Here is a 19,063-nt window from a genome sequence, read left to right as displayed (position 1 = left end):
AGTTTGCTATAGGCAAGGAAAGATAGAAGAGGCTATTGCTAAAGTTAACTCATTGATTCAAGAATCACACAGTGATCCATACCTATATGAATTAAAAGCAGAAATGCTATACAAGGCTGGAAATTTAAGTGAAGCAATAAAAATGTATGAGGAATCGCTTAGGTATTTATCTGAGAAAAACAGTTATTTAGTGAAACTTGCATTATCTCATACTTTATTATTACACGGTGATGCAAAAAAGGCGATTTTTTACCTGGAGCAGATTTTGAATGTAGAACCAAATAACGCTTTTGTCTGGAAATATTTAAGCATTGCATATAAATGTGAAGCTGATACGGCAATGCATTATTTTGCCTTGACCCAAGTTCGGATTAGTGAATGTAAAGTTTTTGAAACCTTTAAATAACCAAGTAACGTTAAATAATATAAAACAAAACCCACTTTTGAAAAATATGACTATATTAAAACAACCACGTTTATCAATTGCCCCAGTTTCGGAAATTGAATGGAATGAAATAATAAGGATGAGTGATGTGTAATACCTGTCATTTCAGTTCCTAAATGATGTCATCTCAGCACACAACGCACAGCTGTATGAATATTTGTCTCGAAGGCAGTGCATTAAACGTTATAGCCGATTTTGCATCAAACACAAAGGTGTCATTCCAGTGCTTGACACTGGAATCCAGCCTTAATGCAACCACATTAAAGCCGTTGTGTTTTAATATAAGATTAGCTACTTTTATATTCACTAACTTGATGTCTAATCAAAATTCCTGGATCCCAGTGCCTAGACACTGGGATGACATCCTTCTAGTGTACAATATTCGTACAGTTGTGTACATGACACAAGGGTCTATAACTCTTCTTTTTTGGATTCCAGTGTCAGCTATTTGCATGACACCCTTACTGATGTGTCACTCATGTTAGAAGTAAATATTCTTGACAAGAAATGGTGCAGCATTATAGAAAATCCTAAAAATTTTGTATTAGGTGTCATCAATGCTTCTCTAAAAGAATTAAAAATAGACCACTATAAACCAAATATATCAATAGCTCTGGCTGATGATGACTTGCTACATCAACTTAATTTAAAATTTAGAGAAATGGATAAGCCAACTAACGTACTATCATTTCCGTATGAACAATTGTCTAATGAGTGCGATTTAGGAGACATAGCAATTTCAATAGACACAATAAAAAGAGAATCGCATGAGTATTATATACCCATTCTTGCTCACATTGCACACATGTTAGTGCATGGATTACTGCATTTACTTGGTTATGATCACCAAAAAAAAGATGAAGAAATTATAATGAAAAATCTAGAAAGAGAGATTTTAGCTTCGCTTGGCTACAATATGTGTGCGATTTAAAAGGAATTTAATAAAAATATAGTAGATGATAATAAAATATGTTATCTACAAAGGGTTTTAGCTATAAACAATAAAAGGTAAGTGATATGGTTCAGTTTTCTTTGCCAAAGAATTCTAAAATTAATCAAAAGGGCAAAATTTATCCTATTCCTGCTAGAGCAAAAAACATCAGAAGATTTCAAATTTACCGTTGGTCTGCTGATGACGAGAAAAACCCTAGAATAGACACATTTTTTATTGATATGGATAGTTGTGGCCCTATGGTACTTGATGCATTAATAAAAATAAAGGATGAAATAGATTCGACTTTAACTTTCAGACGTTCTTGTAGAGAAGGCATATGTGGATCTTGTGCCATGAATATTGACGGAACCAATACTCTTGCATGTACTAGATCTATACATGATATAAAAGGTGACGTAAAAATATATCCATTACCTCACATGTATGTAATAAAGGACCTAGTCTCGGATTTGAGCCAATTTTATGAGCAATACAAATCAATTAAACCTTGGTTACAAGCAGATAAGCCTGCCCTACCAAATAAAGAATACTCTCAATCTTCTGAAGATAGAAAAAAATTAGATGGCTTGTCCGACTGTATATTATGTGCTTGCTGTTCGACTGGTTTCACATAAAGGAAGAATATGACATAGATATTGAAATTGTTAAAAGGCCTCCATGTAGATTTTGGGTGCACAAAGATACGCCACCTGAGCTACTACCAACAAGAGAACAAGGGTTTAAAGTACAGCCAAGAAGATGGGTTGTAGAAAGGACTTTTGCTTGGGTTAATAGGAATAGAAGGCTATCGAAGGAGTATGATTTACTCACAACATCCACTGAGAATTTCATATACCTAGCTATGAGTAGGGTTATGTTAAAGAGGGAATATGCTTGAATTTACTAGTTTCCGGACAACCTCTTATACCAATTCCCATTACACGGCAAACAGATGGACAAAGATGGAAGAAAAGCCATAATGAAGTAAGTAAAATAGTTGAGGTATAAATGGCATTAAGATCAAAATTATTGGATGAAAAAGTAGTAGAATCAGCAAAAGAAATGCTGAAGAAAGTAAGGAATAATGCATATGTTTCAAAAAAACTAAATGCTGTAATTGCAGCAAAAAAGTACAGTATAACGGCTGTAGCAAAAATATATTGCATTTCAAGAAGCGCACTAACTTCGTGGGTAAAACTCTTGAAATTTGGCAGAGAAGAAAAACTGTTTGCTCCTCCACAACGCCGTAGAAAAACTAAATTAAATCAGGTTCAACTACAGCAAATTGAAGAGTGGATAGAAGAAAATCCTAATATTACCATTAAAGAAATGAGAATAAGAATCCAGGAAAAGTTCAGATTAAATATCAGCAAATCTACAGTACACCGCTATATGCAAAAGATGAAATTCTCATATATTACACCAAGACCAGTTCATAATGGACAAGATAAAAGCAAACAAGAGGAATTCAAAAAAAAATCTCAATGGAGCTATTAGCAAGTATCCAGAAAAAGAGCTATTTTTCTTTGATGAATCACGGTTTGGCACACATTCAAAGGTTGGACATGGGTGGTTTAAAAAGGGGATTAGAACACAGGTTAAAACAAAATTAGGTAGGCAAAATTTCTATCTCTATAGTGCGGTTAATCCTAGAAATGGAGAGAGTTCTAGCTTATTTGCACCAAATGTCAACACTGATTGCATGAACATATTTCTTGAGCAGATGTCGCAATATCTAGAAACACGAGAGGCTTTTCTTGTTATGGATTGTGCTAGTTGGCATAGGTCAAAAAATTTAAAGGTACCTAAAAATATCGATATTATATACCTACCTCCGTACTCACCTGAGCTAAATCCTGTTGAGAGGCTTTGGTTATATATAAAACAGAACATTTTGCGCAATAAAATATACGATACAATTGCTCTGCTTGAGGGTGCTTTGTGCAAATTTATTACTTCTCTTGCCAGCTCCACAATTAAACAACTCTGCAATGTCTCCTATTTGACTGGCCAACAATGAGAGTTGGTATTACAATATCATCTTTAGAAAGAAAATCTACAGTTCTTTGGAAGATCTACAGATTGATGTTGATCATTGGTTGCGTTCTTATAATGAGACAAGACCTCACTCGGGTAAATATTGCTATGGCAAAACGCCTATGCAAACTTTTCTTGATAGCAAATATATTGCTTTTCAGAAAAATATTAGTAGCATTACACAAGAGCCTGATATTAGTTTTGACTACCTCAATTCTTCTGTCAGTTAATTCTTGTCTGTCAGATCAAATCTTGTCTTTTACATTTTAGTTCTGCAGTGCACTATCGCATCATCCACATATCTTTCAAATGGTACTGTTGGGTGATTTTGTTTCATCCATATATCAAATGCATGGTGCATAAATATGTTTGAAATGATTGGGCTTATTGAACCTCCTTGCGGAACTCCTTTTTTCCCTAACTACCTTACTGCCATCTGCTTGCTGAATAGGGGATTTCATCCACCTTTCAACATACAGTATGACCCATTTGCAGTCTGTGTGCTTCTTGATAGCCTGCAGTGCTAAATTGTGGTCCAGATTGTCGAAAAATCCTGTAACATCAACAGCTTTCTTGGTAATCGTATCCTGTCTCCAATAAACAGCGGTTTTGCTATGTATCCTTGATCAGCAAAAAACTTACGTAAAGTTGGAGCCTTGTATTTAGCTTGAGTGAAAAGATTTAGAGCACCATCACGATCTTGAACACTTGCACTATGAACATCAGCCGCAATAATTAAGCCCACTGTATCTACAACAATATGACGTTTTCTACCCTTTATTTTTTTTTCAGCATCATATCCTCTGGATCCCCTTTTTGAGTGGTTTTTACTGATTGACTGTCAATTATTCCTACTGAAGGTGTTTCATTTTTACCAAACATTTTTCTTACCTCTTTTACTAGCATATTATGTATTTTTTCCAATTTGCCATTACTACGTCACCTGAGAAAATAGTCATACACCGTCTTCCATGGAGGAAAATCTTTCGGCAGCATTCTCCATTGACAACCACCTCTCATTATATACCTTATTGCATTAATAATTGTTCTGATATTGTGCTTTCTTGGCCTCCCTATCTTTCCTTGTGCAACATGTGGCTCCAAAATTTCCCATTCCTTATCACTTATATCACTTGGATACAATTTTCCCTCCTATTTTTTACTTACACTATCATATTTTTTTCCTCATTCCTTTTCAAGACATACTCTTAGACAACTGGACGTCGAGCCTATCCTAGTGTTGCATATCAAGCTCATACTCAGTATGTAAATCTTTGACCAAAGCTACAACGTATTCTTTTTGAACAATTATACTGATTTTGATTTCGGATGTTGTGATAGCAAGTATTTCTATCTTTTTTTCGCTTAAAACCTTGAGTGTACGGTGCATCACTTCAGTGTTAGACATAACACCAATACCAATTATTGAAATTTTAGCTACATTATCGTTTATAGCATAATTTTCATTCTTATTCAGTAACTTTTCCATTAAATCAATATCAAATTTGGAGATAACAAAACTTGACCCATGTACCATATCAATTTTAACGTTTGCCCCTACTATATCTCTTAAAGTACGCAAGTTATTTGCAAGGTTAGTGAAAGTTACAAGAGCTTCATTAGTGCTATAAGTTATTCCAGTAATTAAGTATCTCTCTAGTACATCCCTTTTGTGTAGCACTGTGGTGCCTTCTACTTCCTTAAAAGTGGATAGCACTTGCACTTTAATGTTATGTTTCATTGCAAGTTGTACTGAACGATTATGCAGTATTTTAGCACCAGATGACGACATTTCCAACATTTCATCGTAAGAGATAAATTTGAGCTTGCGTGCCTTTGGAACAATTCTCGGGTCTGCTGTATATATTCCATCAATATCAGTAAAAATTTCGCAAGTTCTAACACCAAAGGCTACCGTGAAGACAACTGCTGATATATCAGAGCCTCCTCTTCCAAAAGTAGTGATTCTATCATCATTTATACCCTGAAAACCAGCGATGATCGCAGCAGTATAACCCTCAGCAAAAGATCTTTTCACACGGTCAATCTTTATTGTTTTTATTTTAGACTCAGAATAAAAATCATCAGTTACAATTGGTAACTGCCAAGCAAGCCACGATTTAGCATTAACTCCGATCGATTGGAGAGTGATAGCTAATAGACCGCAAGAAATTTGTTCTCCTGCTGAAAGCATAACGTCATACTCTGATAACTCTTGTCTGCAACTTAAATTTGAGATTTGCCTAGCCTGAAAAGCCATTTGGTCAGTAAATCCTGCAACAGCAGATACAACAACGATTACATTACAACCTTTCTCAATATCGTTTTTTATCAAATTTGCAACTCGGTTTAAATCAGTTAGCGAAGTCCCACCAAATTTTTTTATGATTATTTTGTCCATAGTTACAATATAACTCTCTTCTGAAGAAAAATATAGTTTTTGTAGAGATAGCAGCTTGCAAGCCATTCAGAAAAGGGAAGACAAAGCTATAGCTAACGCGTCATACCACGATTCATTCCATAGCTGTACGAACATTCATTTTTGAAGGTAAATTGCACAGCAAATGGTGTCATCCCAGTGCCTAGACACTGGGATCCAGAAGACTTAATTTCAACCAAGTGGCTGCATAATAAAGGCTGGATTCCAGTGCCAAGCACTGGAATGACACCCTCCCTTGTGGAAATTGCTCTCAAATCACAATGTTCGTACAGCTATGGATTCATTCGCGGTATAGATTCCGCTAACTAGTAGCGGAATGACGAATTTGTTGTTTTAAAATTGTCAGTAAATCTAAGTCAGTTTAGCTATATAGCACGAACTAAACCACTAAGCAGCAGAAGACCTTGCATGACCTCCAAAAAATGCTTTTACTCTTTCAAGATAAGTAGGTGGTTCTGCAGGGATTTCTATTTCATCTATTTTAGAATATATTGCCGCGTCTACGACTTCATCCGTTATTAACTCCCTTAACCTTTGTTTTATCTGCCCTCTCTGAATATGCTCCCCATAGTCGTTATAAAACTTTACATATAATTCCTTAAACACAAATTCTTTTATAGCATCTCTTGTATAAGAAATGCCGTCCTTTACTTCATCACTCACGTTGCTCAAATCCACTTCAGAACTTGGTGAATACAAATCATCAAAATTTTCTTTCAAAACTTTTATCTTATAGTAATGCTTATCCACATATCTCTCAAAAAATCTTTTAGTAGTATACCTAGCCAACTCTCCTATTTGCCAAGGCTCTAGTTGAGCTGCAAAGTTGTTTTCTGCTTCAAGGCCATTTAATGCATAAATAATGCGGAGAAGCATTCCAGGACCACATTGGCGGTTACTTTCATCAAAGCGAACCAGTAATATAGATTTCAATAGTTCTACGTCTGAATTTTGCTTTCTTGCCGCAATTAAAACTAAATTTATAGCCTGTGTCAATGTCAATCCGGTTTTTGAATCTACCCAATTTACCCACTCCCCAGTTTCATAACCATCCAATCTTAGATAAGGTTCTATCATTCGTTTTTGCTGACTTGTTAAACCGCTTATATAACTTTTAAACTCTTCATCTAACTCATTTGATGGTGCCCCATATTTTTCCTTTAATTCTTTAGCACATTTAATGGTGCTTTCTTCAAAACTTCTAGTATGAACACTTTGACTACCAGTGCCCACATCACTTACATTAAACAAAAAGCTTAGCTGCTTTACATTCAAACCCAAAGGTGAAAAGAGTTTTACTGATGGATATTTTATTAACTCAAGAAGTGCTACTGGAATTAGCAGTGCATAATTTAACAATAATAAACCAAAATTAAATATAAGAAACTCACGTAGAGCTGATACCTTTGATGCAATGTACAAAAATGGAAGCTGTAGGTAATATATCAAGTGTATACTGAAGAATAAGATTTTGTCCTTTAATTTTATTGTTGGATCTTTATAAACCTCAAACAACATGCTATTGCTATCAATATTGTTGTTTTTAAAGGAGGTATAGTTGTTTATGATCTTCTCTTGCAAGGGAAGAAGCATTTTATTCAGGCAAATAAACGCAGCAATAACAATAAAACCTGTAGCCAAAAATGCTAGTGCAGGGCTAGAAGTGCTTGTAGATAAATAGGCATAAAGACCATCAACAATTAAGTTTTTGTATAATCTTTCAAAGGGACGAACTAGAATCGGGTCAAGGATATAGTTAACAAGAAGATTTAAATAATACACGAGAAACAAAAGTGCAATCAAAAATGCAATAATACTACAAACAACCAAAAATGCTTTTAATCTCGGATTCATAACCCCCTCTTAATAATCTGTTAATATAATCTATTTTAGGAATAAATTGAAAAAAATGCAAGTTTTTATGTTAAAAGATCAATTGAAATTTCTGAGTTTAGGGTATATTGTTAATCTATTTAGATAAGAATTATTGTGTCAAATAAAATAGATTTTTGGGCTATTTTTGCCTTAGTGATTAGCAGCCAAATTGGCTCTGGAATTTTTATGCTTCCAATTAGCCTTGCTCCATATGGCATGTATAGCCTTATAAGCTGGATAATATCAGGGCTTGGTGCTATATCTCTTGCTTTAGTTTTTGCCTCACTCTGCGCAAAATTTCCGGAAACGGGTGGCCCTCACGTCTATGTAAAGCATGCTTTTGGCCCTGCTGCAGCTTTTTTTGTTGGTTGGACGTATTGGGTGATCTCATGGGTTAGCACAACAGCCGTAATAGTTGTGGGTGTTGGTTATCTTACACCATTTTTCCATGAAGATATTCAAAACGTACATCTGTTTTTAGAGATGTTATTACTTACAATTATTACACTAATAAATTTTAGAGGAGTAGCTACTGCTGGACGTGTTGAGTTTTTATTGACGGTGATAAAAATTTCTGTATTGCTTGTAATACCTATAGCAGCATTGTTTTTTTTTGATAGAAATAACTTCATCATAAGTGAAGAAATATCAAATCTTACAACATCGCAGATTCTTGCCCGTTCTACACTTATTACTCTATGGGGTTTTATTGGAGTTGAATTGGCAACAGCACCTGCAGGGTCAGTTGATAATCCAGCTAGAACAATACCAAGAGCAGTGGTACTTGGAACAATCTCTGTTGCTGTTGTGTATTTTATCAACAATCTTGCAATTATGGGATTAATAAATGGCAATGATTTAGCAAGTTCAAGAGCACCATATGTTGACGCAATAAAAATTATGGCCTCTGGCAATTGGCACTTGATTATTTCTATAACTGCGTTCATTTTTTGTGTTGGTACTTTAAACGCTTGGGTACTAGCTAGTGGACAAGTGGCCCTTGGCCTTGCAAAAGATAAACTGATGCCACAGTTTTTTGCTCAAAGAAACAAGCACGGTTCTCCTTTCTGGGGCATAACAACTAGCTCAGTTGGAACTGCAACTTTACTAATCCTCACTTCAAGCAACAATTTTGCTAAGCAGATCACATCAATTATCGACTTTTCTGTAGTTTCATTTTTATTTGTTTACCTTGCATGCAGTCTTGCTTTTCTCAAAGTTATTGTGCAAGAAAAGAGTTGTTACAAATTTTTAATTGGCAGTATAGCAACAACCTTTTGCTGCTGGGTAATATTTGAAACTTCTGTGAATACCTTGCTGATCGCAAGCTTATTCACTGCAAGTGGCGTACCTCTTTATTTATTTTGCTGGCATGAATAAAAGCTGTACCGGTAATATCGTATTTGCTGACAACATAAAAATTGGCTATATGCCGCAAAATTTTAGTATTAGTAATTTGATGCCAATAACAGTTGAATATTTCCTTTTAAATAGCTCCTTGAAAAGACTAAAGAAAAATCAATCCATTATTACAGAAACGATAGAGTTGGTTGGTATCGGTAACATTTTGAAGAATCAAGTGTTAGAAATTTCTGCAGGGCAAACACAATTATTGCTACTTGCACGTTGTTTAATTGCAGAGCCTGACTTGATCATTCTAGATGAACCAGTTAGTGCAATGGATATTAACGCGCGGGCTAAATTTTATGATATTATAAATAAAATAGCAAAAAAACGATTGGTATCGATTCTTATGACTTCTCATGATCTTAACTCTGCTCTACCATCCTCAGATTACATAATTTGTATAAATAATACTATCTATTGCCAAGGCAAGCCTGATGAGATTATGAAAAATAGAACCCTAAATGAAATATTTAGCAGTTACGCAGCGAAATGATTCAAAATATTCTGCGTCTTCTGCACATAACTACGGTGCTGACGCGTTACAATATATTACCTTATTTACTTCCACCATCAAAAAAATCAATAAATAAAATACAAGGCCACAAGCTAAAGTGTGCTCTTGAAAAATTAGGTCCGGTGTTCATTAAGTTTGGGCAGTCTATCTCATCACGTACTGATGTTTTAAATGAAGATATAACAAATAACTTGTTATTGATATGTGATAGATTGCCATCATTTTCACATAAAATAGCAGTTAAAACTATAGAAAGTGAGTTTAATTGTAAATTGAGCGACATTTTTTCAAGCTTTTCTGAAAAGCCAATTGCAGCAGCATCGATTTCTCAGGTGCATAGAGCGGTTACAACTGAGGGTAAGGAAGTTGCTGTGAAGGTTTTAAGGCCAAATATTGAGAAAACATTCTCAAGAGATATAAAAATGCTTTCTTGGCTTGCAGAAATTGCAGAAAAATTTAGCGAACAATCAAAAAGGCTGAGGCCAATTGAATTAGTTAAAACTTTTGCTGAAATTTGCCGATTAGAGTTAGATCTACGTTTTGAAGCTGCTCACTCTTCGGAACTAAAGGAAAACACAAAAAATGACAGAGGTTTTTATGTACCTGAAATAGATTGGAATAGAACTGCAAAAAAGGTTTTAACATTAGAATGGATAGAAGCAACGCCAATATACGAAGTTGAAAAACTGAATAATCATAAGCAAATAGCTATCAATCTTATAGAATCGTTTTGTAATCAGGTATACAGGGATTGTTTTTTTCATGCTGATATGCATCCTGGAAATCTAATGGTTGATAGTAATAACAATATTATTGCTCTGGATTGTGGAATCATGGGTAGAATAGATCGTGAGACATGCTATTACGTTATAGAGATACTCAAAGGCTTTTTAAATCGGGATTATGATCACGTTGCAAAAATGCACTTTAAAGCTGGTTACGTTTCATCACAGCATAGAAATTTTGTCACAGCTTGCAGGGCAATAGGTGAACCCATTATTGGGCAGCCTATACAGAAGATTTCATTTGCTAGTTTACTTGCTCAGCTATTAAAAATAACTGGTGATTTTGATATGAAAGTTCAAACACAATTGTTATTGCTGCAGAAAACTATGATTTTACTGGAAGGGACATGTAGAAAGATCTACCCAGAAATCAATATGTGGAAAGTAGTTGAAGCGTGGATAAGCAGTCAACATGAAAGTAAAATAGGGTATAGGGAAAAAATTAGAAGTTCTTATCCTGTAAAAACAATCCAAGGGATATTTAGCCTTATAGAAAAATTGAACCTAATAGCTGATAAAAAATTAGAAAACATCCAAATTAAAAATAAATCAAATGGAAAAGTCTATTTTTTATTGTGGTTTGTAATTATAATTCTAATCGTTAAACTTTTAATTTCTTAAACTATGGGAAAAAACTGCGTCAAATCCAATTTTTATTCAACTTAATTTTTAATCTGCAGGAGCCGAGTTGAGAATGTCCAATTTTCCACTTTCTTTATGTATCTGTTCAGCAGAGTGGCAAAATAAGGTAGACGAGAAAAGACAACTATAGGAACAAATGGGTGTCATGCCAGTGCGTGACACTGGCCTCTTGTTTCAATGTTAAACAAAATACCATAGAATTCAAAAAGACAATTCCTAGAAAATTTCTACATCCAAAAAAGGCATAAGTTATGTTAATGCTGTTTGAATGAGATGATATAAAGATAAGCCAAATTTTTACAAAGAAAACATTTCAAGCAGCAAGACACCTTTGATTGAAAGAGAGCACCAAATTTATGGGGTGAGTAACTGCGCTATTTCAACTATAGTATTTTCTAAAACGAATGATAAACGTCTAAAATTGGTTTTATATTTGCTTCACTTTCTATTTTTACACAAGCAGGAACAGATAGTGCCTTAATGTATCTGGTGATATATATCATCACAAGCATAGGGCTATTCTCATATCTTGTACAAATTGACGATGACGATTGTGATATTGCAAATTTATCTGGTATAGGGAAGAAACGCCCAATTGTAGCATTTCATCTTTCTGTGCTGTTACTCTCGATGTCGGGAATACCTCCACTTGCAGGTTTTATCGCTAAATTTTTTATATTCAAAAGTTTAATAAATTCTGGCTTTATCAGCCTGTCCTTGATCCTTGTAATAGCGAGTGTGATATCATGCTACTATTATTTAAATATCATGAAAGTTATGTATTTTGATAAAGCTAGTGGTAATAAGGTTGCTTATTCTAAGGGTCTATTCATTATTACTTCAGTGGCTTCACTGATCAACCTCGTTCTTTTCTTGTACGTTTTACTCACTCATTGAACTAAAGGACTGACAAGGTGATCCCTGAGGGTTTTCATATTCATCATTACAAAGAAGTTTCAAGCACTAATAAAGAAGCGTTGGATTTAATTGATAAAGGAATATCAAATGAAACCGCTATTATTGCCGACAAACAAACAGAGGGTAGAGGGCGTACCGGAAAAAGTTGGATTTCTCCCGAGGGTAATTTTTATGCAAGTTTGGTAATAAACCTCTTTAACGATTATCTGAATGAAAGCCAGCTTTCGGTGTCATTCCAGCGCGTGACGCTGGAATCTAGAAAAAAAGAAGAATGGATCCCAGTGTCAAGCACTGGGATGACATCAGAGGGCATTGGGATGACAGAGAAGGGTTTGGTGAATAAAATTGCGGATGTTAGCAAATTAACAGAATTGACTTTTGTTACTGCTCTTACTGTTGGAAATACTATACTGTCATTTATAAATGGTCTAAATCTCCAGTATAAGTGGCCAAATGATGTCCTTATTGATGGCAAGAAAATAAGTGGAATATTGCTTGAAAAAAGATCCAATTCGAATTGGCTTATTGTAGGAATTGGAATTAATGTCAGTCATGCACCACTTCCAGGAACAACGTGCATTAGCAATTACGGTGAGTCTGTGTCTAACATAGATCTGTTAAAGGAATTAATAATAAATTTTAATAAGCTAAGAAAGCAATGGCTATTTGATGGGTTTTATGCTATAAGAGAAATGTGGTTAAAAAAAGCATTCAAAATGAATGAGCAAATCAGTGTAAAGTTAGCTGACAAATTGTATGAAGGAATTTTTGCTGATATAGATAAAAGTGGTAAATTGGTGTTGCAGCAAAAGGATGAAAGCTTAATTTATTTTGATGCAGGTGAGTTATTTATTAACGATATATTATGAACACGTATGTGATTTTTGCTTACCTTATTAGTCTTACATTGATTACCGGAGAACTGATTCTTACCATTTCTTGCTATATTAAAAGTAAAAAAATTCTAGAAAGCCTGAAAGATAATAATGAAGAAGAAACATAAGCGATTACTTATAACTTCAGGAATTTTCTGCTTTTTAAGCTGCATAGTCTTTTTTATTTTAACAACGCTCAAAGAAAACATCTCATTTTTCTATACAGTAAGTGAGGCAATAGTTTTACAAAATAGTCAAAAACTAATCCGTGTTGGTGGAATGGTTGTTGAAAATAGCGTGATACGGAGCGAAAGTGAAGTAATTTTTCAAATGACAGATTTTAACAAAAGCGTTGTGGTAAAATATCAAGGGATACTTCCACCAATGTTTTCAGAAAAAAGTGGTGTTGTTGTGCAAGGTAAAATGTTTGATAATAGTACTTTTCTTGCAGATACAGTGTTTGCAAAACATGATGAGAACTATATGCCGAAAGTTTTAAAACAGATTCCCTAATTCAGCTGTATTGAAACGATATGTAGAGAGAGTAACAGCCCACTGGGCTATTACTTTTTTTCTTATATGAATTCAGGAGCATCCATTGGTGGCGGTTCTAGCGAAGATTTTAAATCGTTAATTTCTTTTATTAGCTCGTCAAGCTTACTCCTTTCTTCTGTTAGCATGTCATTTAATTGACTGATAGAGTTGCTATTGTTATGCAATACATCATCCAATTCAGGAACGAATTTCGTGTTCAGCTCTGCGATTAATTTATCTAAAGCTTTGTGGACATAACCAAGCTGCGCTGGATTTCGCGCAACTGTTTCATCATAACCTTTAGGTTTGGCGTTAACTTCTATTTTGCTTATTACTTTAAGTTCGTTTTTGCTTTCTTGTTTACTATTATTCATGCTAACTCCTATAAAAAATTAGAACTTTGAAACTAACTAGTTACCTTGAAATGGTATGTGAAAGAAAGCAACAGCCTGCTAGCCAGCTATTACCTTTTTTATTAAAGCAATCCGTTCTCTCCGCCAGTAATATGGAGTAATGAAGGAGCTTCTCCAATCTCTGGTATATCATCAAGTCTAGCCTGAAGATCTTTAAGTTTAGCGTCTATCTCGCTTGTCTTTGTGCCTATGTTTTCTATAGTTGATGACAGTGGTTCTACTATGCCGCTTGTCATCACATCACTTACATCATCGTTATATTTATTAATACTTTTCATCAGACCATCATAAAAATTTTTAAGATTCTTAACGCTTACCGTGATTGTCGGTATAGCATTAATCTCTTTTTCTTCCATAACCTTAGTTATATCAATTCCATCCGGTGCGCTTTTAGTAGTAATCTTCTTTATTTCTGGTATTGCAAAATTTGGTTTATTAAACGCCGGCTTCGGAAGTTGTAATGTATTATTTGATTCAACTTCTTCACTAGAATATAATTCTGTATTTTTACTCATAATAGTTACCTCCTATAAAAAACTACTTATCTTTATAAATCACTACTATACAAATAACAGTGAGTCATTATTAATGTCTACTATTGTGAAGTCTGAGGCCTGTCCGATTTCTGGCATATCGTCCTTGATTTGCTTGAGCATCTCAATCATTTCCTTGTTCTGTTTACTCTGCTCGTCAAGTTCCCCTTTTAATGCATCAATAATAGCTTTAGATTGATCTTTACTGCCAAGATCACCAATCACAGCTGTCACCTTTTCATAAGGCAGCTTGTGAATAATATCTTTAAGCTCTTCTGCGCCTATGTTATCCAAAAGTTCTTTAAACTGCTCATTAGACATATTGCGAGCAAAAGCTTGAAGTTTTTCTGGATTATCAACTAAAGACTTAATGATAATCTGGATCCTATTAGAATCAGTTAAATCCTGAGCAATTGCTTCGAGTTTCTCAGGATCAAGCTTATTAACTAAGTCTTTCAGTTGGTCTTCTTGCAGACTATTTACTAAAGCTTTCAACTGATCACCTTCTAATTCTTTGGAGAGTATCGTCAAGTGGTGCTCAGCCAAGTCTTTTGCAAGCACTGTAAATTGCTCGTCATTTAAAGTTTTAATAAGTGCTTTGAACTGATCCACTTTTAAGTGAGGTAAAATTTCTTTTACTTGCTCTGAATTTAATTTTCTCACTAGAGCTTCAAGCTGAGTATCATTTAAAATAGGAACAATTATTTGTAACTTTTCTGGATTTAGTTCCTGAGCGAGGGTTTTTAGCTGGTGATTGGTTAGATGATCCACTAAAGCTTGGAGTTGTTCATCTGTTAAGTTCTCTGCTAAGGCCTGCAACTGGCTTGAGCTCAGTTCAGGAATGATTTTTTGTAGTTGCTCGTTACTAAGAGTATTGGCAAGAGTTTTTAGTTGGCCGTCTGTTAGGCCCTGAATAAAAACTTTAGTAAACGCGTTTGATAGCAACAGTAGCACATCTCTTATATGTCTCTCACCGTAGTATAACATAATGTCTTGTAATACCTCATTGTCAGGTGAATCGATTATATTTCCTGCCTCGTCTGAAAAATAATATTTATTGTTGCCAGTATCTGAATCTTCCCATGTTACATATTTGTATTCCAATTTTTTTGATTTAATAGAACTGCTACACATAGTTTTGAAAGGCTGCACAAGCTCTCTTGTATATGATAACTTAGCCAACTCATTACCGTAATATACAAATGTATGGTTACCTTTTACATAATCTAAGTTAGAATCACTTTTATAATCTTTGGCTACCAGATTTCCTTTATTTTCTTCCTCCAGACATATGTAACTGTCTAGGCAAGAACTGCTGCAAAGTTTTATAGGCAATAAGCCTAGTACTACATCGTTTTTATCATCCAGCGATACAAGCTCAACTTTTTTAATAGGCATTGTAGGATCATTACCTTCAGGCCACTTTATCCTTGTAGTCGGGGTTTTTCTAAACACCTCTTTTCCAGGTATCATCTTAAAAACATGCTTTTTTCCACTCATAGGCGTTACCAATAAATTAATTGTTAGTATTCTAACATTTATTGATTAATTTATTGTTAAATTGGTATATATTACAATTGTAATAACCAACATTACTTGTGTAGAGAAAAGTTACGAAAAGAAATAGAGATTTTCAGGGAAGTAGTATAAAATCCTCATAGATTAAAATAAGCTGCTTTGACAGGTTTTGTGGCGGCTAGAGCTGTATAGACTGGTGGAGGCAAGCGGGATCGAACCGCTGACCTTCTGCGTGCAAAACAGATGCTCTACCAGCTGAGCTATACCCCCAGGTAATTCTTGCTTAAAGCATAAATCACTCAGGCTGAAATGCAAGAAATATTTATCTATTAGGCTATTGCTAAATAGTGTACAAATTCTGCAGGGTGTACACACTTCTCTATTTTTTTGTCTCCTTAGCGTTATACGTCACACCATCCAAATAAATCTGTGAACTGAAAATTAACAAGAAGTTTTCCTTTAAAAATTTTTTAACTAAATTATCACTAACGCAGTATATTATATAATTCATTTAACCACACATGAAAATTTTAGTTTGATTAAAACGGATAAAAACTGTATTGATGTTTAGTATAGCTGAAAAATGAAATGATCCCGTAGCTCAGCCGGTAGAGCAACTGACTTTTAATCAGTGGGTCACGCGTTCGAATCGCGTCGGGATCACTCACAAATTTTGAAAAACATGCTAAAAGAACAAGACAAAATATTCACCAACCTAAATGGTAAAGAAACTCCACTACTTGAGGGTGCAAAAAAACGTGGTGGTTGGCAAAAAACAAAGGAATTACTGGATTTAGGATCAGAAAAAATCATTGATGAAGTAAAGAAATCTGGCTTGAGAGGTCGAGGGGGTGCAGGATTTTCCACCGGCCTTAAGTGGAGCTTTATGCCCAAAAATCTCCCAAAAGCATATTTAGTAGTCAATGCAGATGAGTCAGAACCTGGTACATGTAAAGATAGAGATATATTGCGATATGAGCCACATAAGTTACTTGAGGGAATTCTCCTGGCCAGCAGAGCGATCAGCGCATCAGTTGCGTATATTTATATCAGGGGTGAATTTTATAATGAATATTTAGTTCTGAAAAAAGCACTTGAGGAAGCCTATAAAGAAAACTTAATTGGAAAAAATGCCTGCAAATCAGGTTATGATCTTGATGTGTTTATCCATAGGGGTGCAGGAGCTTACATATGTGGAGAAGAAACAGCTCAACTTGAATCAATTGAAGGAAAAAAGGGCTTTCCTCGCATGAAGCCTCCATTTCCCGCAGGTGTTGGACTTTTTGGCTGCCCAACCACAATAAACAACGTTGAAACTATAGCCATGGTTCCAGATATTCTAAATCGCGGAGGAGAATGGTTTACATCTCTTGGTAAACCAAATAATACTGGTACCAAGGTCTTTTGTATTTCAGGACATGTAAACAACCCGTGTAATGTTGAAGAAGAGCTCGGAATTCCATTACGTGAATTAATTGAAAAATACGCAGGTGGAGTGCGAGGAGGTTGGGATAATTTACTTGCTGTAATACCTGGTGGGTCTTCAGCGCCATTAATTCCAAAATCTATATGCGATACTATTGAAATGGATTTTGATTCATTAAGAACTGCACAATCAGGGCTTGGTACTGCTGCTGTAATAGTGATGGATAAATCAACTGATATAATAGCTGCAATAGAGAGGTTATCACACTTTTATATGCATGAGTCCTGTGGACAATGCACACCATGCCGTGAAGGTACTGGATGGATGTGGAGGATTATGAAGAGGATGGTGGCAGGAGATATTAAACCTGATGAAATAGATAAGCTGCTTGACCTTACCGTCTTGCATCATAATTTTGTTTTAACCTGTGTTCTAATCCCCTTTTTAAACCACCCATGTCCAACCTTTGAATGTGTGCCAAACCGTGATTCATCAAAGAAAAATAGCTCTTTTTCTGGATACTTGCTAATAGCTCCATTGAGATTTTTTTTTGAATTCCTCTTGTTTGCTTTTATCTTGTCCATTATGAACTGGTCTTGGTGTAATATATGAGAATTTCATCTTTTGCATATAGCGGTGTACTGTAGATTTGCTGATATTTAATCTGAACTTTTCCTGGATTCTTATTCTCATTTCTTTAATGGTAATATTAGGATTTTCTTCTATCCACTCTTCAATTTGCTGTAGTTGAACCTGATTTAATTTAGTTTTTCTACGGCGTTGTGGAGGAGCAAACAGTTTTTCTTCTCTGCCAAATTTCAAGAGTTTTACCCACGAAGTTAGTGCGCTTCTTGAAATGCAATATATTTTTGCTACAGCCGTTATACTGTACTTTTTTGCTGCAATTACAGCATTTAGTTTTTTTGAAACATATGCATTATTCCTTACTTTCTTCAGCATTTCTTTTGCTGATTCTACTACTTTTTCATCCAATAATTTTGATCTTAATGCCATTTATACCTCAACTATTTTACTTACTTCATTATGGCTTTTCTTCCATCTTTGTCCATCTGTTTGCCGTGTAATGGGAATTGGTATAAGAGGTTGTCCGGAAACTAGTAAATTCAAGCATATTCCCTCTTTAACATAACCCTACTCATAGCTAGGTATATGAAATTCTCAGTGGATGTTGTGAGTAAATCATACTCCTTCGATAGCCTTCTATTCCTATTAACCCAAGCAAAAGTCCTTTCTACAACCCATCTTCTTGGCTGTACTTTAAACCCTTGTTCTCTTGTTGGTAGTAGCTCAGGTGGCGTATCTTTGTGCACCCAAAATCTACATGGAGGCCTTTTAACAATTTCAATATCTATGTCATATTCTTCCTTTATGTGATTCTTTAAATTTCTTCCTTGGTATCCCATGTCAGCCCACATTTTTTTAACTTTAGTATATTTTGTTCTCATATTGTTTAATGCTATTTTAATACCATCTCTATCATTTTCGTTAGCAGCGCCTACGTAACAACCTAGTATAAAACCCTGAGTGTCTGTAATTATATGCCTTTTTCTACCCTTTACTTTTTTACTTCCATCATAGCCTTTGATCCCCCCTTTTCTGTAGTCTTTACAGATTGACTATCTACTATACAGGCACTCGGCTGCTCATTCCTTCCTATTTTTCTTCTACTATATTTTGTAATTTCATAATTCATTTTCTCAAAAATTCCCTGCTTCTTCCATTGCCTGAACTGCTCATACACAGTCT

General features: G+C 34.9%; 2 protein-coding genes and 2 non-coding genes across 4 annotated transcripts; 3 read left to right on the top strand and 1 right to left on the bottom strand.

Moving 5' to 3' along the window:
• The first annotated feature begins 384 nt into the window (after positions 1 to 384).
• Positions 385 to 3,393, top strand: LOC123257947 (succinate dehydrogenase iron-sulfur subunit-like). Its single transcript, XM_044717890.1, has one exon. It carries the CDS (start codon positions 1,463 to 1,465, stop codon positions 2,012 to 2,014), a length of 552 nt encoding a protein of 183 aa, XP_044573825.1. The 5' UTR covers positions 385 to 1,462; the 3' UTR covers positions 2,015 to 3,393.
• A 12,514-nt stretch (positions 3,394 to 15,907) lies between these two features.
• LOC123257944 (NADH-quinone oxidoreductase subunit F-like) lies at positions 15,908 to 18,453 on the top strand. Its single transcript, XM_044717887.1, has one exon. It carries the CDS (start codon positions 16,553 to 16,555, stop codon positions 17,906 to 17,908), a length of 1,356 nt encoding a protein of 451 aa, XP_044573822.1. The 5' UTR covers positions 15,908 to 16,552; the 3' UTR covers positions 17,909 to 18,453.
• On the bottom strand, positions 16,068 to 16,140 carry Trnaa-ugc. Its single transcript has one exon. It is a non-coding gene; the product is annotated as a tRNA-Ala (tRNA).
• Positions 16,461 to 16,533, top strand: Trnak-uuu. The gene has a single exon. It is a non-coding gene; the product is annotated as a tRNA-Lys (tRNA).
• Positions 18,454 to 19,063: the final 610 nt, after the last annotated feature.

This window comes from Drosophila ananassae, assembly GCF_017639315.1.
Source record: "Drosophila ananassae strain 14024-0371.13 chromosome 4 unlocalized genomic scaffold, ASM1763931v2 tig00000077, whole genome shotgun sequence".
In the NCBI taxonomy this organism is placed as follows: Eukaryota; Metazoa; Arthropoda; class Insecta; order Diptera; family Drosophilidae; genus Drosophila; species Drosophila ananassae.
This window is presented reverse-complemented; position numbering and strand designations above follow the sequence as displayed.

Excerpts from the sequence above, each read along its gene's own strand:
- LOC123257944 (XM_044717887.1), top strand. The coding sequence starts at position 16,553 with ATGCTAAAAGAACAAGACAAAATATTCACCAACCTAAATGGTAAAGAA.
- LOC123257947 (XM_044717890.1), top strand. The coding sequence starts at position 1,463 with ATGGTTCAGTTTTCTTTGCCAAAGAATTCTAAAATTAATCAAAAGGGC.